Source organism: Dromiciops gliroides, chromosome 6 (assembly GCF_019393635.1).
Source record: "Dromiciops gliroides isolate mDroGli1 chromosome 6, mDroGli1.pri, whole genome shotgun sequence".
Taxonomy (NCBI): domain Eukaryota; kingdom Metazoa; phylum Chordata; class Mammalia; order Microbiotheria; family Microbiotheriidae; genus Dromiciops; species Dromiciops gliroides.
The window spans coordinates 88,390,593-88,417,924 of NC_057866.1; the positions used below are offsets into that span (position 1 = coordinate 88,390,593).

The 27,332-nt window shown below is 43.2% G+C and overlaps 1 protein-coding gene across 2 annotated transcripts in view; it reads right to left on the reverse strand.

Annotated features, from left to right (window-relative positions):
- The window catches only part of PPP2R2C (protein phosphatase 2 regulatory subunit Bgamma), a 378,716-nt gene extending 353,286 nt beyond the window's left edge, over positions 1–25,430 (reverse strand). Inside the window, exons 1-2 of one of the 2 annotated variants that reach the window (XM_043972712.1) lie at positions 25,276–25,430; positions 24,988–25,068 (exon numbers count right to left, since the gene is read on the reverse strand). In XM_043972712.1, the coding sequence (XP_043828647.1) occupies positions 24,988–25,068; positions 25,276–25,291 (97 nt within the window). In that variant the 5' untranslated portion in view covers positions 25,292–25,430. Of the gene's footprint in view, positions 1–24,987; positions 25,069–25,275 lie in introns of those variants that run through there. The other variant, XM_043972715.1, reaches the window with a different exon arrangement.
- Between the last annotated feature and the right edge of the window lie 1,902 nt (positions 25,431–27,332).

Consider the following 27,332-nt stretch of genomic DNA (forward strand, 5'->3'; position numbering starts at 1 on the left):
GAAGCTATTTCCCCCCCAATTAACCCAAGGAACATAAATAAGATTAAATTCTCCTATGGCTTCAGAGAACTCATTCATTCATTAATTCCCATAACTGCCTGTGACAGACTAAAGAGGATATAGGCAGGAAAGAGAGGTAGTAGAAGGAAAGGAAAGGAAGAGAAAAGAAAGTGTCCCAAAGGCATTGGTCATGAAATGGAATAGAACAGAGCTATAAGGGTCCTTCCAGGTCATCAAGTTCACTCATTTTATAGATGAGGAAACTGAGGACCAGAAAGGGGATTTAACTAATCCGGATCAGTACATTAGGAGTTGGAGCAGCAACTAACATTTATATAGCACATTAAGGCTTGCAAAGGGCTTTCCAAACATTATCTCATTTTCCCCCAACAATAGCCCTGTGAGGGAGGTGCTATTATTATCCCTACTTTACAAATAAGGAAACTGAGACAAACAGGGATTAATGACTTTCTCTTGGTCACAGAGATCAGATATGAACTCAAGTTTTCCAGACCCCAGGTCTAATGGTCTATCCATTGTACCACCTTGTAATTCATTAAAAAGAACACTGGATTTGGGAGCCGTAGAACTTAAATTGAACCCCAGTCCTGTGACTTACTACTTTTGCCACCTTGGGCAAGTAACTTCACCTTTCTGAGACTCAGTTTCCTTATATGTAAAATGATTGGGAATTGGACATGACCTCTCAGGTCCCTTCCACTTCTAAATCTGTGGTCCAGTGGTTATCAGAGCTGACATGGACCTTGAAGATCATCTAATCCAACTTCTTTATTTTGTAAGTGGGAAACTGAGGCCCAGAGAAGAAAAGCAATTTGTCCAGAGTCTGGGTTAACTGCCCAGTTAAGTCATCAGAATTACAGAATGCAGAAGACTAGGGTGGCACCTATGGGGCAAATGATACTAGTTTAGAGTAGAAGGGAAAGAACTCAGGATTTACAAATTCTAGGACCTGGGTTAGATTTTTCAACTGTATTCTTAGGATGATTCTCAGAATCCAGCTAGTCCAATCTCCTCAACTTCACAGATGAGGAAACTAAAGCCCAAAGAGTTTAAGTGACTTATCAAAGGTCACCTATTTCCTAAACATCAGAAATGGTATGGGGGGGAGGGGGTAGCTAGGTGGCAAAGTAGATAAAGCACCAGCCCTAGATTCAGGAGGACCTGAGTTCAAATTCAGCCTCAGACACTTGACACTTACTAGCTGTGTGACCCTGGGTAAGTCACTTAATCCTCATTGACCCACAAAAAAAAAAAGAAAGAAAAGAAAAGAAAGAAAGAAGTGGCATTTGAACCCAGATCCTCTGACTAGAGAGCTGGTACCCTTTCTGCTACACAATATCACCTCCCTCATCCCTCTGTACTTCAGATTCTTCATTGGTAAAGAGAGGGAGTGGGTTAAATGATCTCTTAGAGTCTCTTCCTGCTCTGAATTCTATACCCTATATCCCAAATGACCCTGTATTCCCAAGTTCCCCAGTGTAGTTATAGCACTGGCCTCCATCTAGCTCTGATCCCCTGCAGAGTTTTGGGTCCTAAGGGATCCAAACCTACTCTGATCTACTCATAACCAAGCTCCTTTCTACATTCCTCCCACAATGGGTCCTAACCACAGTCACTAAAAGTTCACTGAGTAGCTCAAAACTTACCTGGGGAAGAAAAATTACATCTAAGTGAGAATGTTTGACTGCAGTATAAGAGACTATGTAGTCTAATGGGGAGAAATCTGGTATCAATTCAAGCCCCTCCTCTGGTACATCATTCTTAGCAGCAGTAGCAGCCAGCCAGCCAGCAGCAGCATAGCTATCACTTTTACGGTGCTTTAAGATACACAAAATACTTCACAGACATTAATTATTTCATCTGAGTTTCACAATAACCCTGCGAGATCCTTGCTATTATTACCCCATTTTACAGAGGAGAAAACTGAGGCTGAGATAAGTTAGTTGGCTTCCCAAGCTATTAGGTGTGTGTCTCTAGGAAAGACACTTAAAATCTGTCAGTGCCCCACTGGAAACTCTTTAGAGATTCTAAGTTGTCTGTAGAGAAGATGCTGAGCAGCATTAGTGAGGGATTTTCATGGCTGAGAGTTCCCTATGTCAATGAAATAGAAGGGGGGAAAAAGAAGGTTGGAAAAGCTGGTGGTACAGAGGTCCCAGATTCTGAGAGATACTAAATGCATAAATCACCTGTGGCCAAAAGGAACGATCTAATCTTGTATCATAGCGCCCTCTGGTGGCCTTTTTAACTATTGTAATCTACCTGATGGGTCTCTCCGGAATGCTGCTTTTTTTGCTGCCTGGAATGTTAAGGGAGGAAGAATTGTTGTTATTGTTCCTTGTCCTTCATTCTCCAAGAGGCTAAGACGCATGCTACTCCATTCCATACAGATGGTGAACAAGAATGAGACGAGCAAGTCTTGGTGAAGCCCCATTTCACTTCCAGCCAAGAGCTGCCAACCCGAGGGTCCTGGCTCAACTCTGTCCTTAAAGGCGTGTCTGAGAGAAGGTGACAAATACAGGTAGTGACTGATAAAAGACTTCACAGGAGAATATCCTCGTGGATAGGCAAGAAAGACCAGGTCCCCATTCCATAAATCCAGGCACACCTGCAAACTGCATTTCTAAGTACAGGGGCAAAACAAGAAAATTCCCTTCCTACCTCTCACCTGGAACATCCCTGCTCCAGGATACAGTGCTAACATTCCTCTGGAGTACTCACTCATTTCATCTAATAGAATGTATATAGAGAAGATGTGCTCTACAGCAAACTCCAGATAAGCCATCCAAAATACTTGGATGGGCAAGAGTGCCAAGTAAGCTTTTCTACCACCTGTTCAGATGAGCTAACAACTAATCACAGACACTCATATATGAAACAGACACAGGAGTAAACATACATTGCCAGCCAAGTGGTGCTTATCTGATGCCACTTTTGCCTGTGGGATAGAACTAAGCTGGAATAATGCTGGCATGGGACAGGGAAGAAAATACATGTTATAAGTTTTGTCTGTGCCCCTTTAAAAAAACACATGCAATTCATTTTCAACACCCTTGGCCTTTTAATACCATAGAAAGGAACCTTGTCCTGATGTAGTCCCTATGACAGATAGACAGATGGATAGACAAATAGCACACTACCTCGAGGTCAAAAACCAGGTGATCAGAAGTCACTTGGAGCTATTCTTGCTATACCACTGGCTCACTTCGTACAAGTTACTTCATCAAAGGGAAAGGGTTCAGGGTTCCATGAAGTGGGGAATAAGCTCTAATTTCTGTATCCTTTGAGGAGTGGGTAAGGAAGGTGGCATGGTAGGGTATGTCCCTATGGCTGCCTTACGAGAGATACATACCATTCTCTCTCTCTCTCTCTCTCTCTCTCTCTCTCTCTCTCTCTCTCTCTCTCTCTCTCTCTCTCTCTCTCTCAGCAATGAGAGTTAAGTGACTTACCCAGGGTCACACAGCTAGTAAGTGCCAAGTGTCTGAGGCCAGATTTGAACTCAGGTCCTCCTGAATCCAGGGCCGGTGCTTTATCTGCTGCGCCATCTAGCTGCCACCTTTTCCAACTATCTCTTGTAGAGAACATGAAGAAAAGAGACTAAAAGAGGGGTTTTGTTGGAAGGGACATAAAACATTGAAAAAGGGGTGTCAGAGCTGAAAGGGACAACAGAACAAAGACAGTCAAAACTCTAAAGGGTCTTCGGACAAAGAACGTTAAAGGAGCCTGTAGATAGAAACTGAGGGCCCACCCCTCACTCTCCCCCAACCCCATCCTCTAGCCAAGCTGTTTCCCAGTCCTGTTGATTTTACCTTTGTAACATCTCTTGTATATCCTCTTCTCTCCTCTGACACTGCCACCCTGGTACGGGCTCTTATGCCCTCACACCTGGATCATTTCAGTAGCCTTTTGGTAGGTCCTTCTCAAGTCTCTCCCCATTCTAGCCCATCCTCCATTTAGCTGTCAAAGTGATTTTTTTTTTTTTGCAGGGCAATGGGGGTTAAGTGACTTGCCCAGGGTCACACAGCTAGTGAGTGTCAAGTGTCTGAGGTCAAATTTGAACTCAGGTCCTCCTGAATCCAGAGCCGGTGCTTTATCCACTGCGCCACCTAGCTGCCCCAAAGTGATTTTCCTAAAGCTCTAGTGTGACCAAGTCATTCTTCTATTCAACAAACTCCAGGAGCTCCCTATTACCTTTTGGATCAAATAAAAAAATCCTCTGTGTGGTGTTGAAAGCCCTTCATAACCGGACTCCTTCCTACCTTTCTAAACTTCTTTCACCTTACTTCTTCCCACATACCCTGTGCTCCAGTAACAGTGACTACTTGCTGTTCCTAATACTAGACCCTCCATCATCTCCCAACCCTGGGAAGTTTCACTACCTCTCTCCAATGCAAGGAATCCTCTCCCTTCTCATCCCTCAAGTCCCAGCTAATAGCCCACCTTCTACTCTCTCCCCCCTTATATCATCCTGCTAACAGAATGAAGGAAGTATTCCCAGACTAACTCCTTAAACAGAAATGGGGGGGGGGGGGCCTTAAAGACATTGGAATCGAATAATCCAGCTGATTAAAATTCTTTTCCAGAGCTTAATTTAGAAGCATTGGTCTGAATAGATGATTTTTCTTTCATTCTTCTCTTGATTCCTCAAGTTTAATGCCCTGAGGTGCAAGGGGAGAAAAGATGGAATCTAGGCAAACTGCACTGGATAGGGAGTAATAGAAGGTAAGACCAAAAAGTAAACGAGCCTATTCCAGGATGAAAGCATGATCCTTGATTCACTAAACAAGAAGTGACCCTCGTTGGCTTTGAGGAGCTCCAGGAAAACAAGCAACACTAGATTCCTGATTGTCTTTTGGAATACAGCACACCCCTTGTCATTTCGAGGCAGTCACCGCTCTAACTCAATCTGACCTAAGTGCTATAAAGGGAATTTACACCCACCATTCAAATGGAAAGACCACTGGATTGGGAGTCAGCAGATCACAGAGACAGAGCTGGAAGATTCTGAGATCATCTAGGATGACTCCCTCTTTTTACAGATGAGGAAACTGAGGAACAGAAAGGTTAAGTGACATGTGGGGAATCACATGTAGTGACAGAAATAAGATATGCACTCAAGTCCTTCTCTCCAAATCCTAGACTCTCTGTATTGTATGACTCTGCCCCTCACAATTTCCCTACCAATGACCAGTCACATGACCTCAAGCAAGTCACTTAATCCTTTTATCCTTAGTTTCTTCAGTTATAAAATGGGCATAATAAAATTATCCTTGCTTCTCTCCCAGGGTGGTTCTAGGGATCCAATAAGATAATGAATGTGGAAGCATTCTGTAACCATAAAATGCACTCTGATTGTGACTTATTATCAATATCATTTGTCTCAGAAGTTGACTAAAGTATTGGGAGAGTTTCAAATTAGAAGACCTAATGAAACAAATTATTTTGTTGATGGACTGTGACTCATGAATACAATTTCAGGGATTTTACCGGTGTGGGGAGCAAACTAGTAAGGCAATGCTACCAAAATTCATTGGTAACCATCCTTCAACTTACAGTTTTAGAGAATTTGCTGAATCACTGAAAGGAAAGTGACATGCCCAAGTCCCTCTACCCATATATCTCAGAGGCAGAACTCGATCTCAGGTCATTCTGACTCTGAGACTGACCCTTTATGCATTACAATGAATTATTCCTCCTCCTCCTCTTCCCCCTCCTCCCTCTCCTCCTCCTCCTCTTCCCCCTCCTCCCTCTCCTCCTCCTCCTCCTCCTCCCCCTAATGGCACTTCCTCTCTTATGCACTTACCACATTCCATTTCATATCACATTCACTTGCGCATGCATCTTCTAGGTGTGAGGGAGATAGGGATGGGAGGTGGGTGGGAGTGAGTTGGACCCTGTCTTGGTCTTTCTGATTCTTCTGAATGGTCTTGAACACCGGAGGTGTTTCATAAATATTTGCTGAAGGAGTGAGTGAGTGGTGAATGAATATGCTACATCAGGCTAGCAGTTCCACTTTAAATCAATTGACTAGCATTTACTCCTGAGCACCGCCAGGGGGCAATAGAAGGAAGACGAAGAGCCACTAACCTATTGGGAACTCGGCCAAAAAAAAAAAGGCACTTTAAAGCTATAAAAGCAATTCCACCAGCCCCACTTCTGATCCCCAGGGGCGATCCTTCCACCCAACATAGATAGGGGCCTCTGCCTGAGGCTTCAGTTAAGAATTCTACTGATGGATCCAGCTCCGGGGTTGGAATCCAAAAGTCCTCCCGCCCCCCACTATCAACCAGATGCAGTCTTCGATATCCCATCATTCCTTTAAATCGTGGAAATCTCCTGTAGAGAAATTCCCACATTTCAGTACAAAATCTCCAAAAAAGGCTCGTAGATTAAGTCTAAGAATTCTAATTTCTATCGACCTTTCAGTGGGTTGGAAAGCCTACCCCAGAGTCAGTCTAGTTTCTGAGACGCTGTCTGGGTAACTGCAGGCAAGTCATTGAGCCTTCCAACTGCCCCAACTGGCTATAGTAGAACAGTGATTGTTCTGCATTAGTAGAAGCAAGTTTTCTCACTGGGAGGTCCCTATACCAATGCAATGATATATCCTGTCCTCCCCTACTCAAAATAAATAAATAAATAAAACTTGAAGGACCTTATTGAGATGATGGCCATGATGAACAATAACAGCTCCTATTTACACTGTGCTTTTTCAAGTGCTTTCCCCAGATGACTTTGGAAGGGTATGGACATTTTGCAGATGTCTAGAAACGGGGAAACTGAGACTCGAGAAAGGTCAACGAAGCTATGCTCCACAACACGGCCCCTTCCTATTTTCTTATACCCTGCACTCTGATGCAGAGACACTTGACCTCCTTGCCACTCCAGCACTAAATACTCTTTCTCCCAACTGGGCCATTGGCCCTGGCTGTCCCCCCAGTCCTGGAGGGCGCTCCCTCCTCATTGCCATCTCCCGGCTTCCCTGGCTTTCTTTGAGTCCCAGCTAAAGTTTCACCTTCTTCAAGACACCTTTTCCCCTCCCCCTTAATGTTGGTGTCTCCCCTTTGTTGATTATCTCCCAATAATCCTGTATATAGCTTGTCTGTACATAGTCATTTGCATGCCCTTAGGCTGTGAGCTCTTTGAAAGCGTAGACTGTCTTATATCCTTTTCTTTGTATTTACAGTGCTTAGCACAGTACCAGGCTCATGACAGGTGTTTGATAAATGCTGCTTGAATGACTGACCAACAGTCCTACTGGTGGTTAATGACACAGTCGGCATCGAACCTAGCTCTTATCCTTCCTTCTATGACCAAGTCGTACTATCCCTAAACCTCATCAGAATGGGCTGGGATAATAGCAGAGTCAATCAGATCCAACTAGTCTAGCTTCTGGTCCAACTTCTCATTTTACAGAATAGGAAACAAAGTCTCATACAGGTTAAGGGACTTGCTGAAGGTCACACCGGTAGTAATTGGCAAGGCTGGGGTGTGAATCCAGGTTGTCTGGCTGGATTCTGTCCAAATCCAACATTTTTTCCATTGTATCATACTTGGCTCATTATACTTGATGTATTTCACAGCTCTGTCTGAGGTAGACTCTGTGGGGAGCTCCACCCCCCCCCATCGCCCACCCAGAATCATAGAACTTTAAAGATGGAAGACAACTGGCAAATGTTCTAGTTCCAAAACCCCATTTTACATAGGAGAAAACTGAGGGTCCTTAGACATCACCAATTTCAAGTCCTTCATTTAAAAAGGAATCTTCACTGAGGAATCTAAGAAACCATCCAGTCACAAACCTTCATGTTATCTAGGAAGAAACAGAAGCCCAGAGAAGGGAAATGATCTAATAATCATATTGCATTTAAGAAATGAAAACCTCAGGGCAGCTAGGTGGCACCGTGGATAAAGCACCAGCCCTGGATTCAGGAGAACCCGAGTTCAAATCCGGCCTCAGACACTCAACACTTACTAGCTGTGTGACCCTGGGCAAGTCACTTAATCCTCATTGCCCCACAAAAGGAAAAAAAAAAAAAAAAGAAATGAGAACCTCCTTTTCCCATGCAATGGAAGGACCAGAAGCAATGGCTGGCACAGTTGATTATACACGTCTTGCAAACTTTCACAACTACATAATTCAGGAACTGAGACTCAGCAAAATTCAGCATCTGTCAGTATGGAACATTACTGATTTATAGAAATCATTAGCTGTGGATGCCAGAATGCTTTTGCAAGAAAGGAATCTCGAGTGTGTTACCATAGTTTCCCCTAATTTGGGAGCTAAATCATGATTTCCTTTCTTGCTGAAGCACTATGAATCAAGCAACCTGACACTTAGCGAGTGTTCAACAGATATGAACATATACAAGCATAGCAAACACCAGAAAAGAGAGGCTGACCCTTAGGAAACAACAGGGCTGCTTACAAGTAAGTTACCTGGACTGTGACCACAGAGGGCGTTTCATTTCAATTCAATTAAAAACATTATTATAGGCATATTGTCTGCAAGAAATTCTGAAAGATGCTGGAGATGCAATGATACAAACAAAATGGTCCTTGCCTTCAAGAAGCTAATGATCTACTAGGGACCTGCATCCAGTTAAGGAATAAAAGGGGCAAGGAGAGATGAGGCTGGGTGCCCTAGAAATATTTGAAGATAGAAAAGCAGTAATTAGGGGAAAGGCTTCAGGAAACAGATGACATCTTAGCTGAGCTTTTTTTTTTTTTTTTTTGGCCAGGCAATGAGGGTTAAGTGACTTTTCCAGGATCACACAGCTAGTAAGTGTCTGAGGCCGGATTTGAACTCAGGTCCTCCTGAATCCAGGGCTGGTGCTCTATCCACTGTGCCACCTAGCTGCCCCCTAGCTGAGATTTTTAAAGGAAGATAGGAACACTGTTGTCTGTGTATCCTCAGTACCTGATACATAGTAGGTACTTAATAAATGCTGGTTGATTGATTGACTCTAAGAGTAGGGATGAGACAGGTGCACATTCCAGATTTGGATAAAGTTGCATGCAAATGCAGAGGTTGGCAACAGAAAGTCAAGTCCACTGAACTGCTTGCAATCCAATTTGGTCAAAATTTAGGAGTGCTTACAGGGGAGTAATTCCCATAAAGGTGGGAACATATGTGAAAATGAGACTGTGTAGTGCTTCAAGCAATAGTCTGAAGAATTTATATTTTAAACAAAAATAGGGAGCCATTGAAGGTGTTAGAAAAGAAGAGTAAAATGGTCAGATCCATACTTTTCTGAAGATTATCCTGGCAGCTGTGAAATAGACATTTAAGAGAGGAGAAAATCCGTCCCTACATCAGAAAGAGTGGAAGACTTGGAAGCCCAGGTCCTAAGGATGAATCCTGCCCGCCACTTCAATTTCTGGGTGACCCTGGACAAGTCACTTAACCTGTCTTAGTCTACCATTATCTCATTTCTAAAATCAGTGTGTGGGAATAAGGGGGAGAAGGTTGAACTAAATGACCTCTAGTCAATCAACAAACATTTATTAAGCATCTACTATGTGTCATGTGCGGTCCTAGGCACTGAGAATACACATACAACAATGTTCCTTTTGTCCTTCAAGGCTCAGCTAAGATATCAAATGCTCCCTGAAGCCTTTCCTCACCCCCCCCCCCCCCCCCCCCCCCCCGCCAGTTACTGCTTTTCCTTCTTCAAACATTTCTAGGGCATTCAACCTGATTTCTCCTTTCCCATTTTGCTCATTATATGTGTTCAGGTCTCCAGTAGATTGTCAGCTTCTTGAAGGCAAAGACTTTTTATTGTTGCTTACTCAGCATCTAATGCCTTAGAGGTGGTATGCCTTTAAGAAAGGTTTTTTAATTCAATCCAAATGAAACGTCAGGTGTTAAGGATACAAATCCAAAGTATGAAACAATACCTACTCACAAGAAGTTAAATCCTAAGCTCCCTTGTAGATCTGGACCTATGATTCTTTAACTTAAGCATGTTTGTAGGCGGTTTGTAGGAGAGGGCAGGGACAAGGAGACAGAAACAGAGGGAAAGGGAAGCATAGAGTGAGAGTCAGGAGGGAGAGAGAGGCAGAGGGAGGAGAGATAGAGGCAGAGGGAGGGGAGAGAGAAACAGAGGGAGGGGAGAGAGAGACAGAGGGAAGGACAAAGGGAGAGGGAGAAGGGGACAGACAGTGGGAGGTGAGAGAGAGACAGAGGGAGGGGAAAAGAGGGAGAGGGAGGAGTAAGAGATTAATAAATTCCCCTGGGGCAAGAGGAGGGGATAAGACCAAGAGCACCTAGGGGAGAAGTTTTGAGGTGTGATGTAATGAATTTAAGCTCATGACTGATAGGCATTTTGTCTGAGGTTATAGGGGAAGGAAGCTACCTCAACTGGAACTGCCCAGGCCCCAGGTGGAAATTTTGTATTCTTTCCCAATCCATTTGCTTATAAAACAATGTGGGACACAGTAAACAGTGGTCTGAGGATGTCATCATATCCACTGTGGCCTGTGTTCCTAAATCAGCAGCACACTTTGCATTGTAGCCTGAGACCTGATTATGTTGGAGGGGGGGGGGGGGGGTGGTGTGGTAAGAGAGGATTTCTTCTATATTTGATTGCTCAGGTCCAGCCAATCTTCCAATTTATCCTTGTGTTTAGCTCCTTATTTACTTTTGCCATTTCCTGGAAGTGCATCAGCTATAGAAATGTGAGGGTCCAAACATGGAGGTCCCACTACTGTCTTGATGAAAACTATTGAATATTAATTTAAAACCATTACTAAGTGTCCTAATGCCAATTGACAGCTCAGTCAATAATGCAGCAGAATTAGGGAGAGGGAAGAGTTTGTTGTCTTATTTAAGGGAGAAGGTACAGAGATTTTTCTGTACCCCTTAAGTATTTCAGAGGGGAAGGGGGGCCTCAATGCAAAATTTGCCAAACAGCTCAGGTTGGTCATCACAATTTTGCACACAGTAAAGTCCATAATATATTACAGCACCTGTTGAACAAGATGCCAATGTCCAACTGCCTAAGAGTTCATCCACCCAATGGAAAATAGAATATCTGACCCTTAGAGCTGAAATCGACCTCATAGATGAATCTAGCTCTTCATTTAACATTGGAACAAAATAAGGCCAAAGTCTCATAGCCAGCCAATGGCAGGTGTAAATTATCACATCCATTTAATCCTTTTCAACTTGGCCCCAACATACCTTTCCAGCCTCATTATGTATTAGTTTCTTCACATGTTCTAGACTGGTCTTCTTGCTGTTGCTCACATAAGGCCCTCCTCCTGTCTCCATGACTTTGTAAAGGCTGTCCCCCATGCCTGGAATGCTCTCCCCGCCCCCATCACTGCCTCTAGAGTCCCTAGTTTCCTTCAAAATTCAGCTCAAATTTACCTTCTCCATGAGGCCTTTCTTTATTTCCTTCCCCCATCTACTTTATTTCCCCCCTCTCCATTTTTCTCATAACCCCCTGCAAAAAAAAATACCTTAGGGGGCCACTAGGTGGTGCAGTGGATAGAGCACTGGCCTTGGATTCAGGAGGACCTGAGTTCAAATTCAGCCTCAGACACTTGACACTTACTAGCTATGTGACCCTGGGCAAGTCACTTAACCATCATTGCCCCACCCCCCCGCCCCCACCCCCAAAAGCTACCTTGTATTTCTCTTATATACACTTATACATGTGTTCCTCCCAAATAAAACGTACCCTCCAAGAGGACAGGGACAGTCTTATTTTTGGTTTTGCCTAGTCTCCAGTGCTTACCATAGAGTTAGCCTTAATAAATGCTGGATAAGCAGATTGACAACTATTAGTAATGTGAAAATGTTACAGTAACAGTTAAGTCAAGCTACAGTCTTGCAATTGATGACCCATTTCTTCCTGCTGTGTATTTCTTGGCTTTCACAGAACACTGCATATCAACAGCCCTTCAGGCTGCTGTGGGATTAACTGACCCATACCTGGAATATTAACAAATTAATATAATGGAAAACACAAGTGCTGGTGAATATTAAGTACAAGCTTGCAGAGAGATGTTCTCAGGTATTTTTAAGGAGTGTCAAAACAGAGCTGATGACTATGACTGTTCCTGCTAATTGGGCTGTGACCGAATGAAGCATTTTCATATATTTTTCACATCTCTACCTTGTGCAATTCAATTGAGACACAGCTGACTGTCGTTTGGGGCGCATGGGATGGACACCAAAGGTACACCAAGGGAAGGAGATGCCTCCATCACCTCAAACTTCCTTAATCCCAGAAGCCAAGTTTTGGTGACCTCCCCTCTGCCTGGCATTTAAAGCCCTCCACAATCTAAGCACCCACCCAATCATTCTAGATTTACTACATACAACTCCTCTTCCCTCTTCATACACTTAGAAATTCTGCAGAATGTTAGAGATAAGAAGAACCTCAATGATCAAGTCCAATTCCTCCAGAGAGAAGTGACTTGACCAGCAGTCACCCAAATTGAGTCAGAATCTGAACTTGGAATCAGATTCAAGGACAGTACCTCCAGCTCTCCTGGGATTATTCATGTTGTGATCTGCTTTTGCACTGTTTCATATAGATTAATTCCCTTCCAAATCCCTATCAGAAGAATCAGCTAACTATTCCGAAGGTAAATGGCAGCATAGTCAAATGCTAGGTGCTGAGAGGGACACAGAATATGATAAAACAAACTCCCTTCCCTACAAAAGCTTACAGTTTAATAGGAGGACAGGGGGGCAGTAAGTGCATGCGCGCGTGCGCACACACACACACACACACAATCACATACCACAGACTTAAAGATAATACAAGAGTTAAATAACAATACATGACAATACTATGATAGAGATATCAAATTCATGGCCCAACTTCCCAGGGGACCTAGATCAGATTAAAATATGATTGAGAGGGGGCAGCTAGGTGGTACAGTGGATAAAGCACTGGCCCTGGATTCAGGAGGACCTGAGTTCAAATCTGGCCCCAGACACTTGACACTAGCTGTGTGACCCTGGGCAAGTCACTTAACACTCACTGCCCCACCAAAAAAAAAAGAAAAGAAATATTTAACAAAATAAATTAAAATATAACAACATAGATTATTTTAATTTGTGGTTTCCTAATAATTTCTATTTAAATTTGACACCTCTGCTGTAGGAGGTCATAAAATAATATGGTGACCTGGATTCTGGTCCTGGCTCTTCTGCTCACTAGTCAAGTGACTTTAGGTAAACTGGATTATTTCAAACCTAGGTCTTCCAGGTCTTCCTGAGTTGAAGTCTAGCATACTATGGTTCTGCAGAAATCATTCCCTGATCTCCTCAACTAGAAGTGATCCCTCCTAACTCAAATCTCTCTTGACCTCCCCAATGCACTTATTATCTCAGTCAACAAAGGACAGTCAACAAACTAAAAAAAAATTTTAATGCATAATCCAGTGCCAGGCATTGTGCTTAGCACTGGGAATACAAATAGCAGCAGAAAATCCTCAAGGAAATGACTTTCCAACTGGGGAAGACAGCACATAATAGGAAGCTAACTTGTACTACAGTTATTTGTTTACATTAATTATGCCTTATTTTACCTCTCTGTGGGCAGGGACCATCATTCTTCATTTTTGTGTTTCCAGCAATTAACACAATGTCTAATACCCATCACAGATAATGCAAGTTGGCTGAATCAAAGGGAATTTGTCAAGTGAGGGGTTTGGACCAGTAGACATCACTAAGGTCTAGTTCTGACATTCAATTATTCAATATGTGATTCGTGCTAAATAGGAGTAATAAACACAGAAAGAGATATGACGCTTGGAATAATCTTCCAGGAGTCACTGGGACCTGAGCAAAAAAAGGTAGGATTCAGGTAGATGAGAAAGGGGATGGAAAATGACCCAAACAAAAACACAGAAGTGGGAGAGTGCTGGGGGGGAGACCATTCTAGCTTACCTTAGTCCTTTGGAGTCAACTCAAAGATGTGAAGGGAAAGAGATCTGCTTTGTAGGCCAAGCTCTGCCACCAAGTAGCTATAGTTCTCGGTACAAGTTATAAAGGATTCTGGACAAGGATAACTTTATACAGTTATCCCTTCCAAATTGGGACTTTCTCCACTGTGGTTTCCATATATCGGCATAAGAAATTAAATGGAAATTTGGGGGGGAGTTTTGTGGAAGCTGCAGACAACATGCAAAGGCCAGTAGATGTCAAAGAAAAAGTTTAGAAACTTGGAAATGCATAAATTATATGTATAGTATGGTATAATATCAACCTAAACTTTTACAATAAGGTACTGTAAATACCCCATAAATGAAAAAGAAAAAATTCAGAGTTCTTCTCTGGTATGAAGAGAGGGTCAAAAAGTTTTTCTTGGATTTTTCAGATCCCAGAGGCGCCACCATGTGGAAGGGATAACTGCATCTCATATATCCCAGGGGGAGGATAAAGCCAAATGAGAAAGTACTTTGCAAAGTTAAACAAGTTCTCTCAAAAAGTCCTAGTAGAGGGGGCAGCTAGGTGGCGCAGTGGATAAAGCACCGGCCCTGGATCCAGGAGGACCTGAGTTCAAACCCAGCCTCAGAGACTTGACACTTACTAGCTGTGTGACCCTGGGCAAGTCATTTAACCCTCATTGCCCTGAAAAAAAAAAAAAAAGGAAAACAAAAGAATTAAAGTGGTCTTTTATTTAAAAAAAAAAAGTCCTAGTAGACCTCTAAGCTATTAAAGCTAAAACCTGTACTAAACTTTTAGGATAACTATTTAGGACTGTGCAGATCTAAGAATAAAAACAACTAATTACATTGTAAGGACACTGCAGCTAGGTGGTGCAATGGATAGAGCATGGGGCTTAGAATTAGGAAGACCTGAATTCAAATCCAACTTCAGGCACTAGCTGTGTGATCCTGGGCAAGTAATTTAACCCCTTTTGCCTCCATTTCCTCATCTCTAAAATGAGCTGGAGAAGGAAATGGCAAACCACTCCAGTATCTTTGCCAAGAAAATCCCAAATGGGATCACAAAGAGTCAGACACCACAGAATAATAATTTACATTGTATATCTATTCTATATTACTAAGACAAAGTGATTTCCTTATACTAGCTGTTTAATGTTTACCCTGTGAGATAGGTAGTGCAAAATTACCCCCATTTTACAGATAAAGAGACTTTTGTACTGAAGAACAAATTGATGTTCCCAAGGAAACAACTACTGTATAACAAAGTACATTAAGTAGTGAAACTAAGACTTGAATCCTAAGAGACCTGGTAAATTAATTTAGTAAAGTCAAATAGAAAAGGAACTCTACCTGAAATCAAGAAAATTGGGTTTGATTCAAGACACTGAGCAGATGGGCAAGTCACTTCATCTTGCTGTGCCTCAATGGCCGGCATCATCCTTGCCCTATCTCAAATAGTTGTTTCAAGGGGAATATATTGCAAAATGCTATCAAAACATGAATGATGGTTGTTCCTCTTCTGCCACTAACCAATTAGGTGACATTGAGCGAAACCCCAAAGAGGACCAAGTCCAAAGCTGCTTTCTTACCAAAATATATGGCACTACTATGAATGTCATCATTTACCTACTCGAAAAAGTTTGAATTAAAGAGGGGTAAAGAGGATCAACAGTGTATTTGAAAAGAATTGGAAATTGAGGGGATGCCCATCACTTGGGGAATGACTGAACAAGTTGTAGTATATGAGTGTGATGGAATACTATTGTGTTATAAGAAATGATGAGCAGGATGGTTTCAGAAAATCCTAGTAAGACCTATATGAACTGATGCAAAGTGAAGTGAGCAGAATTAAGAGAACATTGTACACAGTAGCAGCAATATTGTACAATGATCAATTGTAAATGACTTAGCTATTCTGATCAATACAATGATCTAAGAATCCAAAGAACCCTCAACAAAAAAATTCTATCCACCTCTAAAGAGAGAACTGATGAACTCTAAGTATATATAGATTGAAGCCTACTTTTTTTACCTTCTTTATATTTCTTGTTTTTTATTATTTTTGCAGCATGGCTAAGATGCAAATATGTTTTGCATTACTTTACATGTATAATTGATATTATATTGCTTGCTTTCTCAATGTAAGGGGGAGGTGGGAAGGAGAGAGAATTTGGAAATCAAAAATTTTTAATGAATTTTTAAAATAAATAAATGAATGAAGAAAGAAATGAAGAAAGAAAGAAAGGAGGGAAGAAAAAAGAAAGGAAGGAAGGAAGGAAGGAAGGAAGGAAGGAAGGAAGGAAGGAAGGAAGGAAGGAAGGAAGGAAAGGGAAGGGAAGGAAGGAAGAGAAGAAAACAGAGTAGCGAGGCTCACATCTCATGCTCAGCACTCCAATCTTCCCACCCAGCTGGAAGCTGATTCCTTTGCCATCATCATTTGTTGGATTACAGAATTTTTCCATTATAAAGGAGGTACCACAAAGCCTTCCATAGACAGTACTGTGGAAAGAGCATCTAAACTTTTGCTGCCTTTTCCTGGATGATACCATTGCCTGGGCATGAAGAATTCTGGCATGGGCATCATGAGAATGTAACACTATGTAGAAGTTGTCAGTTGATACCTTTAGTTAAGTTTTAACTATCCTGGAACAAATGTACAATTTATACACACACACACACTTTTTACGTGAACTTAATTTGTTGTTCAGTCATTTCAGTCATGCCCAACTCGTCATGACTCCATTTGGGGTTTTCTTGGCAAAGATACTGGAATGGTTTGCCATTTCCTTTTCCAGCTCATTTTACAAATGAGGAAATTGAGGCAAACAGAGTTAAGTGACTTGCCCAGGGTTAAACTCAGGAAGATGAATCTTCCTGACTCCAGGCCTGATGCTCTATCCATTATGACAGCTAGCTGTCCCTGAACTTAATTATAAGACCTCTGAATTATAGAACTCATATAGTATGCAATCAGTTAAATAGCTAACAAGTGATTTTATTATGTAGTGCTTCAAGGTTTGTGAAGCTCTTTACATATGTTATACCATTACAACAACCCTGTAAGATAAGTGCTATTATTATCCCCATTTTACAGATGAGGAAACTGTGGCTAGAGCCATGAATGGCAAGTATCCAAAGGAGGATGTGAACTCAGGTCTTCCTGATTCCAAGCCCAGTACTCTTTCATAAGATCATCTAGCTGTCACATGCTTTACTATGTGCTTGGAACTGTGCAAAGTACCAAGAAAGGCAAAACCAATCTTCAACCTCAAGAAGTTTCCATTCTAATGGGAATATGGAAATAACTAGGTACATACAAGATCTATACAGAATAGAGGGAAGGAAATCTAATCTAAGAGAGGAAGGCACCAGCAGCTGTGGGAGGGTGGCAGGAGGGAACCAGAAATGATGTCCTGCAGAAGAGAGGACTTGAGGTGAGCCTTAATGGATAAAATAGTATTCACAATGACAATACAGAGATTATTGTAAAGTTTCTGAAGCGTTTTCCACACAACAATCCGATGAAATAGATGGTGTAAATATTGTCATCCCCATCAAACAAGTAAGAAAACTAAGGCTAAGAGATGTGGTCATTTGCCAATTTCAAACAGTTAGCAAGTTAACCTGAAGTTCTAGCCCAATTCTGGCCAGATGCCAAATCCAAAGCTCTCTCTGCTATACCATATTGTCACTGAGAATCTTGAAATCCTAGAATTTAGCACCTGGAAAAGATGCCAGAGATCAATGAATCTAATCCCTTCATTTTATAGGTGAGGACATCAAGGCTCAGAAAGAAAAAGCATCGAAAGCCACACAGCCAATAAGCAGCAGAATCAGGGCATGAAAACAGTTTTCTGACTACTAATGAAGCTTGCCATATGCGAAACCTCATCCTATCTCAGAGAACTTCTTTTACCCCTCTCTAATAGAAGGAACGCTTGGAGGGCAATTAGGTGGTGCAGTGGATAAAGCACTGGCCTTGGATTCAGGAAGACCTGAGTTCAAAATACAACCTCAGACACTTGACACTAGCTGTGTGACCCTGGGCAAGTCACTTAACCCTCATTGCACCATAAAAAAAAAAAAGAAGAAGAAGGAATGCTTGGAGTCAGAGGACCTGGGTACGAATCCTGTCAGAGGCAGAATTTGACATTTGCTACCTCTGTAAGCTTAGGCAAGTCACTAAACCTCTCCAGCCTCAGTTTCCTCGACCATAAAATGAAAGGTTAGATTAGATGGTCTCTGACATCCCTTCTAGTTCTAAACTTAGTTCTAAACTTGTGATGCACTCATCATGTAATATTGTGAGCCAGAAGTTTTTCAGAGTGTCCAATCCCCCCCACTCAACTTGGAAATCTCAGGGATCAGAGACTGTGCTTTTTTCATCTCCCACTCCTGACCTCCCCTCCTTTCCCCTCCCCTCCCCTCCCAGGAGGAGCTTCCACCAAAAAAAAAAAAATATGACAAGAGAGCCACTGCTGTATTTCTATGTAATTAATCCATATAGGACACGAAAAAGTATTACAGCATAGAAGAAAAAGTGCTGAATTTCTAGTGAGAGGGCCTAGCTTTGAAACCTAGCTCTGCTATTTACTACCGACTGACCCTGGGCATGAGTAATGGGTTTGCAAAGACATAATAGAAAAGGGAAAGGATCCACTTGTACAAAAAGATTTATAGCAGCTCTCTTTGTGGTGGCAAAGAATTGGAAATCAAGAGAATGCCCATCAACTGGGGAATGGCTGAACAAGTTGTGGTATATGAATGTAATGGAATACTATAGTGCTGTGAGAAATGATGAGCAGGCAGATTTCAGAAAAACCTGGAAAGACTTAAGTGGACTGATGCTGAGTGAAGTGAGTAGAACATTGTACAATGTAACAGCAACATTGTGTGGTGATCAACTGTGATAGACTTGGCTCTTCTCTGCAGTGCAATGATCTAATACAATTCCAAAGAACTCATGATAGAAAATAATCTCCAAATCCAGAGAAAAGAACTGTGGGTTCTGAATGCAGATTGAACTATACTGTTTCTATTTTTTGGCTGTTTTTTTCTTTTTTGAGGTTCTTCCCTTGTGTTCCAAATCTTCTTTCACAATATGACTAATGCAGAAGTGATTCTACATATATAACCTATATCAGATTGCTTTCTCTCTTGGGGAGGGGTGAGGGAAGGGAGGGAGGGAGAAAAATTTGGAACTAAAAATCTTATGAAAACAAATGCTGAAAACTATCTTTACATGTAACTGGAAAATAATAAAATACTTTTATGATTAAAAAAGAGTAATGGACTTGGAGGATCTTGGTTTGAATCCTATGTCTTCTATCTATAACCTCTTTGGCCTTGGGCTTAACCAATCAGTGTCTCCATTTTCTCTGTTGTAAAATGAAAGGGTTGAGCCAGTTGATTTCTGAATTCCTTTTTATCTCAAAAGCCTGTGGTTTTCAGTCTCTATAGAGGCAACTTCAGTCTGTTATCTGACCTTATTTGAGAGTTTAAAAGTTCTACTACATATATTGACCATGTCTAAGAAAGCAGGAGAAAAGTCATGATTTAGATATGAACAGGTTCTGCTCAGTGCAATCATTAGCAGATTTTGGTGGGGCACCCAAATGACGAGAACCTTCAATTCACATTTCTACTGTGCTTTTAAGGATACATTCACTCTTTTCACAAGATGAGGATAATTAGACATTTTTTTTGTGGGGCATTGAGGGTTAAGTGACTTGCCCAGGGTCACACAACTAATAAGTGTCAAGTGTCTGAGGCCAAATTTGAACTCAGGTCCTCCTGAATCCAGGGCTGGTACTTACTGTGCCTCCTAGCTGCCCCCAGAAACTTTTTTTTTACAGGAGACAGAGTCAGTAACTTGTCCACAATCACACAAGTGGTATAAGAGCCAGGATTGGAATGAATCCAGCTTTCTTTCTCCAGCCAAATCCAGAGCTTTTTCAACTATGCTACGTGAAATATCTGCATTGAATTTATTAATTCTATCATTGCTGAAAGGTCTACTTTACTCTGGACGGAAGTAAAAAACAAATCTGAGAGGTAAAGGGCCACACAGTAGAAAAAAGCTGGGTAACCATAAACATCACTCAGACTTTTTTATTTTGGGGGAGGGGCAGGGCAATGAGGGTTAAGTGACTTGACCAGGGTCACACAGCTAGTAAGTGTCAAGTGTCTGAGGCTAAATTTGAACTCAGGTCCTCCTGAATCCAGGCCCGGTGCTTTATCCACTATACCACAATCACAAGAACTACTATAGGATCATAGGATTTAAAGTGAGAAGCTGCCTTACAGATCAAGTCCAAATTCCTTCAATTTGCGAATGAGGAAACTAAGACCCATTGAGGTCAGATGACTTGCCCATGTAGTAGTGGTACTACTACTAGGACTATTCACTAATAAGGTTCTTCAAATTCAGGTCTCCTATGTCCAAAGTCAATGTTCTTTGAAGAAACTGTTTCCTCATCTGTAAGCTAGGTGGCACAATGGGTAGAATACTGGATTTGGAGTTAGGAAGATTCAAATCCTGCCTCAGACATTTGCTAACTGTGTGACTCTGGGAAAAGTTATTTAACCTCTCTCAGCCTCAATTTACTCATTTATGAAATGGGGATAATAATAATACCTGTCTCCCAGGACTGTTGGAGGATGGACTGAGATAACTTCTGTAAAGTGTTCTGCAAACCTTAAAGAGCTATGTAAAGGTTATGTATTATTATTATTATTATCAATATTTGTACTCCCTACCTCTCTGGAGCATCGTAAGGGTCATGGGAGATAAGAGATGACCAAAATGCCAGATAAATTTGAGTTGCTGATATAGAAGAGAGAAAGGAAAGGTTCAGGTGTATAAACAGGTGTATCCCTTAGGAAATTAAGCAGTACTATGGCTCCCAGAAGGAAATGGTGATGTCCCAAGGCCTGGCTGAGTGTTGTGTATCTAGATTTCCACTCATTAGCATTTGTTGCCTTAACAATTGCTGTCAACATGTCTCTTGGGAAGGAATCACAGAGTCAAACCTAAATTTAGAAACCTTGTAAGTGACAAACATTCCAATGTATTCAGGAAACTATTTATGGAAAGTGAATCTGCATTAGAGTTTTTTAGCCCAAAGGCAAAAGATCCCTCCCAACACCCAAACAGAGAACAAAATAGGCAGAAAATTTGTCAGAGACTATAAATTTTCAAAATACAATATTCATGACACACAGTCTGCCAGTTATTAGCCGTCCGCTACTTATATTACCATAGAGTCTTGGACCTCACTGCCAGAGTTCTGAGTGGCTAAAACCATTAGAATTTCAGAAAAATTGTGCTTTAAAAATAAATAAATAAATAAAATGAGCTCAAAAAGATTTCACTACCAGGCAATCATAGCTACCTTCTCTGGGGTCCAAGTCATTGTTTGAAAGAGAAAATACATATATGCACCCAAACAAAAAAAACACTATCAAGTTCATTAAAATACAGCATCCCATAGTTCTTGGATAACTACCAACTGAACGCTTGTGAGTCACCAATATTTACTAAGGCCCATTGTAAAAAAGAAGCCTGTGTAAGCACTTGGGAAGTCACAATGAAATTAGGAGAGAAGTTCTATCCCTAGGGGCATTTAAGGAGCATATAGTCTAACTATGAAGTTGACAGTGACCCCAGGAAGAATGATACTCAGAACTGAGGCTAAGCAAAACCTCTAGAGGGAGGTCCACAAAGAAATCTATTATCTTCATGAGCAAAGCTTTTCATAAGCAAACACTTTCTTTGCACAGATGCAAGGTTACAGAATCTCAACATCTCCAAGTTGGACTGGACCTCTGCAGTTAGCTAGTCCAATGCTCACCTGACCTCTATAACCTCCCCACAGAGTGATCGTTCTGTATCCCCTTGAAGACCTTCAGGAAAGGAACCCACTATCTCATATGCCAGACCATTCAATTTGGGGACAGCTCTAATAGAGAGAGGCTTTAGTACCTAGTGGGTAACTCCAATCCCCCTTAGTTTGGGAAAGAGAATTCAGACAACCTAAAGTGATAAGGGGAAGTAAGTGGTTAACATCAGGTATGAAAGGAAACTCTAATTAAGGAACAGCATATTCAGAGTCAAAAAAATCTGTGCTGGTTTTGTTACTTTGGTGCCTCTGTGTTGCTGGACAAGTCATTCTACTGCATTGGCCCTCAGTTTCCGAATCTGTAAAATTAGAGGATTTAATCATCTCTAAATTTCCTTCCAACTCTAAATCCTATAATCCTATTTTGTAGGCATATCCTGCAAAATGTTGCCCTTGACCAATGCAGGCTCTCACAGGTCACCTCACTTCATACACCATCTTGCCAACCCAGAATCCTTCTACAGCGTCCCCAGGAAGTGGTCCTGTAGCCTTCATATGGCGGCCTTAGATGAGGAAAGAATCCACTGTGACCCAAGGCAGTCCCTTCAAATGTGGATAGCTCTAATTATTTTTTTTCTCCTTAAATCAAGATGAAACCTGGTTCTCTGCTAATTCCATCCAGTGTTCCTAGATCAACAGAATAGGTCAAATACCTCTCTTTCAGATGACAGCGCTTCAGCTCCTTGCGGAGAGCTAGGTTATTCCCAGTTGGTCTCTTCTTGTTTAGGATCCAGAGTCCCAATTCATTCCACTGAACCAGGTGTGGGTTAAATTGGGGTTAATGTACAGCGTTCTTTCCACTATTAAACACACACACACACACACACACACACACACACTGCTGTTTTCATGGGGAAAATGAAAGGAACACAGAGGATACTCAGCCTAGAAAAAAAGGGGGGGGGAGGCTTGGGGAAGGGACCATGAGAGGTCTCTTAATGGCTATATATGGAAAAGGGATTAAATTTGTGCTGGGTACTGAAGGACAGGACTAGTACCAACAGGTTGAAATTTCAAGGAGGGAAACCAGCTCAATATAAGGTTCAAAGTTTAGAACTGGAAAGAACCTTGGAGATCACTTAGTTCAATCTTTTTTTTATAGGTAAAGAAACTATACAGCTCAGAGGCTGAGTTGCCCAGAATCCAATAGATAGTCAATTTTAGAATCAGGATTTGAACTCAGGATTCTCCTAGTTCCAAGTCCAGTTAACTTTTTCCTATACCAGCTAAACCTCTTTTTGTTTGCAGGGTAATGAGGGTTAAGTGACTTGCCCAGGGTCACACAACTAGTAAGTGTCAAGTGTCTGAGGGCAGATTTGAATTCAGGATCTCCTGAAACCAGGGCCAGTGTTTTATGCTCTTTTCTAATAATTAGATCTTCACAAAAGCAGAAAGGGGTAGGAGGGGAAAGTGAAAAGGATGACATAAGGCAAGTTGGAAAGCTTCCTGTCCCAGGAGTTCTTCAAGTTAACTGGTCACTTGTCAGCGGTGCTACAGACAGGATCCGTGCTTTGGATAAGAGTTTGGATTAGCCTTTTCAGTCCTTTCCAATTCAGAAATTCTGAGTCTGTGACTACCTGAGAGAAAACCCTACTTGAAGCTTGTTATGGATGGTCACCTTGTTCCTTCACATGAAAGTTTCTCCTGAGCTATGTCTAAGGTAATGTCAACTTGTAAAACCTAACACTGAAGCCTTCTATCATGAATCCTGATATTATGTCATCGTGCTATGTAAGAATTGGGGGAGGAGGCATTTCCTATGCAGTCTCACAAATAGAAGAGCAGAAACTTAAATGTGAGTGAAACCCATAGAAGTAAACTATTTCTAGAAATAAAATTTTAAATGGATCACCTAGCTTTGCAAATAAAAATTCACTTCTAGGGGGAGGGGAAAGGACTCCACACCTTTCTTACTACATGAAATCAGGTTGGCTGTTTACGTACATGTCAAGAAATGGTTTTAATTTCCTGCAACAATCTCTCCTGCTCCTTGTTTTCGCTGACGATGCAAAAAAGAAAAAATGTTTCTCAGTGCCTGGAAACACACTGTTGCATACAGATGGAGTTTCCTTTTAAGACTTTTCAGCATTCAAATGCCTGGAATCATCCTTCCATTTCTAAGGACTGTTCTGTTCTGTCTGACCACACAATCTTGCCCCTATTGGTGTAAGAAATTTCTCAGCAGTCCCTGCCATCTGGAAAACCCTTTTAGCATCTCTGCCTACTGATCCTGCATTCTCTTCCAAATCTCAGCAGAAAACAGATTGTTGGGTTTTGGGTTGAGTGTGTTTTTTTTTTTTCCTGGAGGGGGGAGGTCAGGTTATTTTTGCCACACATTTCCCTCAACTGCCCCTCCTTCTGCTACTGCCTCTTTGACTTTGGCCAAGGCACCCCTCTTTGAACCTCAGTTTTCCTCCTCTGCAAAGTTGGGGGGGGAGGGAGAAGAGGTAGACAAGAAGATCTCAAATACGTTTAATCTCTATAATCCTAAAGTTCCAAACCTAATTACTTGGCGTTCATAGGATTTAGAGTTAAAAGGGACCTAGGAGATTGCCTTGTTCAACCCCCTCATTTTACAGAGAAGGGAAACTGAGGCTCGGAGAAGGAAAGTGACATGTATAATTCACAAGAAAACAGCTCCCCCAAATATAAATAGCCCACAATTTTAGTCCTGCTTGGCAAGTTCTCTCGATATCTAGATCCCCCAAAGCACTTCGGAAGTACGGCCTGGAGTGACTAAAAAAAAAATCATTCACCCAGCCCACTCTGGTTCCAACTCGGACGGAAGAGCAAATGCAGCTGAAATCTTGTTGCCAGTCTCTCCTAGAGCAAAGCACTTCTCTTCAGGCACCAACCCCAAATTAACACCTCTCCCAACCACTCCCTGTTCTTCCATCCCGCTTCTCCTTCCCCTTCCCCCCTCCCCTTACGCACACCTCCGTCTGAGCCACTTTGACCAGATGAGAACGCTACCAGAAACCTCTCAGAGTTACAAGGAGTTCCAACAGGATTGACATGGTCCATGTAGGCGCGGCCTCCCCGCCTTCCCGACCCGCCCCCACTCCCCAACCCAGAGAGAATTCTCGGTGACAACAGCCCAGCCCCAGCTAGTGGGAATCGCCTTCACTACCACTGAGCTGAGTTTGCCGGCCCTTACCTTCGGAGACTTCAAATTCGGCTGTCCCATTGAGCTGATACAAGCACCAGTCAACTTCCTCTTCGCCTGGGGGGCCGCCAACTAACAAACAGCCAAGGGAAAGCGCAGTCAGTAACTTTAGACCCCGGCTGGAAGCCCGCGCCTCTGGCCCCCAGCTGCCGGGGGAGGCTGGCAGGCGAGGCTGGGAGGGCTCTAGGGAAGGGTGGGCTGGGGAGCATCAGCTGGAGAGGGGGTGGGGTAGGGGCGGGGAAGACAAGGCAAAACGGAAGAAAAGAAGAAGCAGCTAACCCGGCTTCTGTGACATGAGTCTGACGGAGACTCCTGGCAGGAGGTTGGCCAAGAAGGAGTGCGCTCCGAGGCTGTTTCGGTGTCAGAGCCAAGGGCTCCCCTAGGGTGGGCGCGCAGGGCGCCAGGCACTGCTCCGGCTCCCCCTCCTGCTGCCAGCCCTCTCCCTCCTCCTCCTCCTCCTCCTCTTCCTCCTCCTCCACCACCACCACCTCCCGGCTCTGGCCCTTTCCTTCCTCCTCCTAGCTCTCCCCCTCTCCTCCACGTCCTCCTTCCCTCCTCTCCTCCCGGCAGAGCTGGGTGGTACAGGCGGGCAGCGCAGACCTAAGCAGCTGCCCGGGGGAGGAAGCGGAGGAGGGCGGGGAAGGCTGGAGGCAGGGAAGGCGGCTCCACTCCTGCTCGGGCTCCGCCCGCCCGGAGGGCGGGGAGGGAGCCTGGGCGCCTGCCTGGGGTCTCCGAGGCTCCGCTCGCGCTCTCTCTCAGCTCCGGCCAAGCCCCAACAGGTGGACTGAGGGCTGCGCAGATGCTCGGGAGCTCGGGAGAGTAGGGGTGGAGTGGGGTGGGGGGCCCTCCTGGGACCTCTCTCCCGGGGATGAAAAAATAAAAGCAAGGGCCCGGTAGATCATCACCCCGCCCCCCTCGCCTGCCAACTGGGAGTGTGGGGCAGGAGTGCCAAGTAGCGGAAGGCTAGCAGGGCATCTTGGGGTCAGGAAGCCTCGGGAGGCAGGAGAACTAAACTCTGTCTTTAAAGCAGGAGGCCCTGGGTTCGAATCCCCGTCTGGGAGAGTCAAGTTGTTAATAATCTTTCCAGCTCTCAAGTCCCGTGAGAACCCTTTTCTTCCTTCCTTGTGGGTTTGGACGGGAGAAGTTCCTGAGAGAATGCTTAATGCTAAAAATCTCCTCCACCTGGCCGGCAACTTCTTTTTTTGGGGGGGGGGTGAGGCAGTTGGGGTTAAGTGACTTGCCCAGGGTCACACAGCCAGCAAGTGTTAAGTGTCTGAGCCCGGACCTGAACTCAGGTCCCCGCGACTCCAGGGCCAGTGCTCCATCCACTGCACCACCCAGCTGCCCCTCTGGCTGGCAACTTCTACAGAAAAGGGTACCGTACGCGCCTCTGGCCCGCGTGTTTATTTTGATAAGTCTGACTTCTCTGGCCCAAGTTCCTTGGGAAAGAGAGAAACCGAGGGATCTTTCTTCTGGTCTCAAGGTTCATGAGATGGGAGAATATTACCTTTCACCTGCTACCTAAGGCTGTCCCATAAAGGGCCCCCTTCCCCCTCTCTCCCTGGCTCAGCTTGTAGGGCTGGCTCACGGAGTTCGGGGGTGGGGGGAGGGAGAGGAGACGGACAGGGGTTAGGAATGGAAGCAAGCCCAAGAGGAACACCAGGAATGATGTAGGGATTGGAGAATTTGTCTCATAACCACGTTTGACTGCTTGCTGAGGAAAGCAGGTATGGTACACACTGCGTTATTCCCTGCCTGGAAGAGGGTGAGGCATTGGGAGGAAAGAGAGACCAAGAGCCAAGAGGAAGAGGATCCATGACGGCTTTGTGGCTAGGTGCCTTTATTAGTACCCACAGAATTTTGAGCTGGAAGGGATCACCAAGTCCAAACACATTTTAAGATAAGGACACTGAGTCTGAGAGGTGTCCATAGTCCAACATGTGGTAAACACCTGAACCAAGAACAGAACCTGAAGTGACCAAGCCGGGAAATGTATGACCGAGAAACCTGAGTACTGAAGAAGGGCCCACTGCCCCCGGAAATACTATCCTCAACACTTTCTCCCTAGATGACTGAAATTCCACCAGAATGATTATCCCATCAGAATTTTTTTCTTTAATGAAGCATAGCATTTGTCCTCTTTTAAAATGTAAATGAATTTGAGAAGTAAGCCAGTTATGTCATTTACACCTCAGTGAAAATTGGCTTCTCAGAGTCTTTCCAAGGATAGCTCATCTCTGCAGTCCTTGAACAATTACAAAACACCTTCAGCACAGCGCTGGGAAGTAGCAAGGTGGGTAGGTAGGTAGGTAGATTAATTATTGTCCTAATTTTGC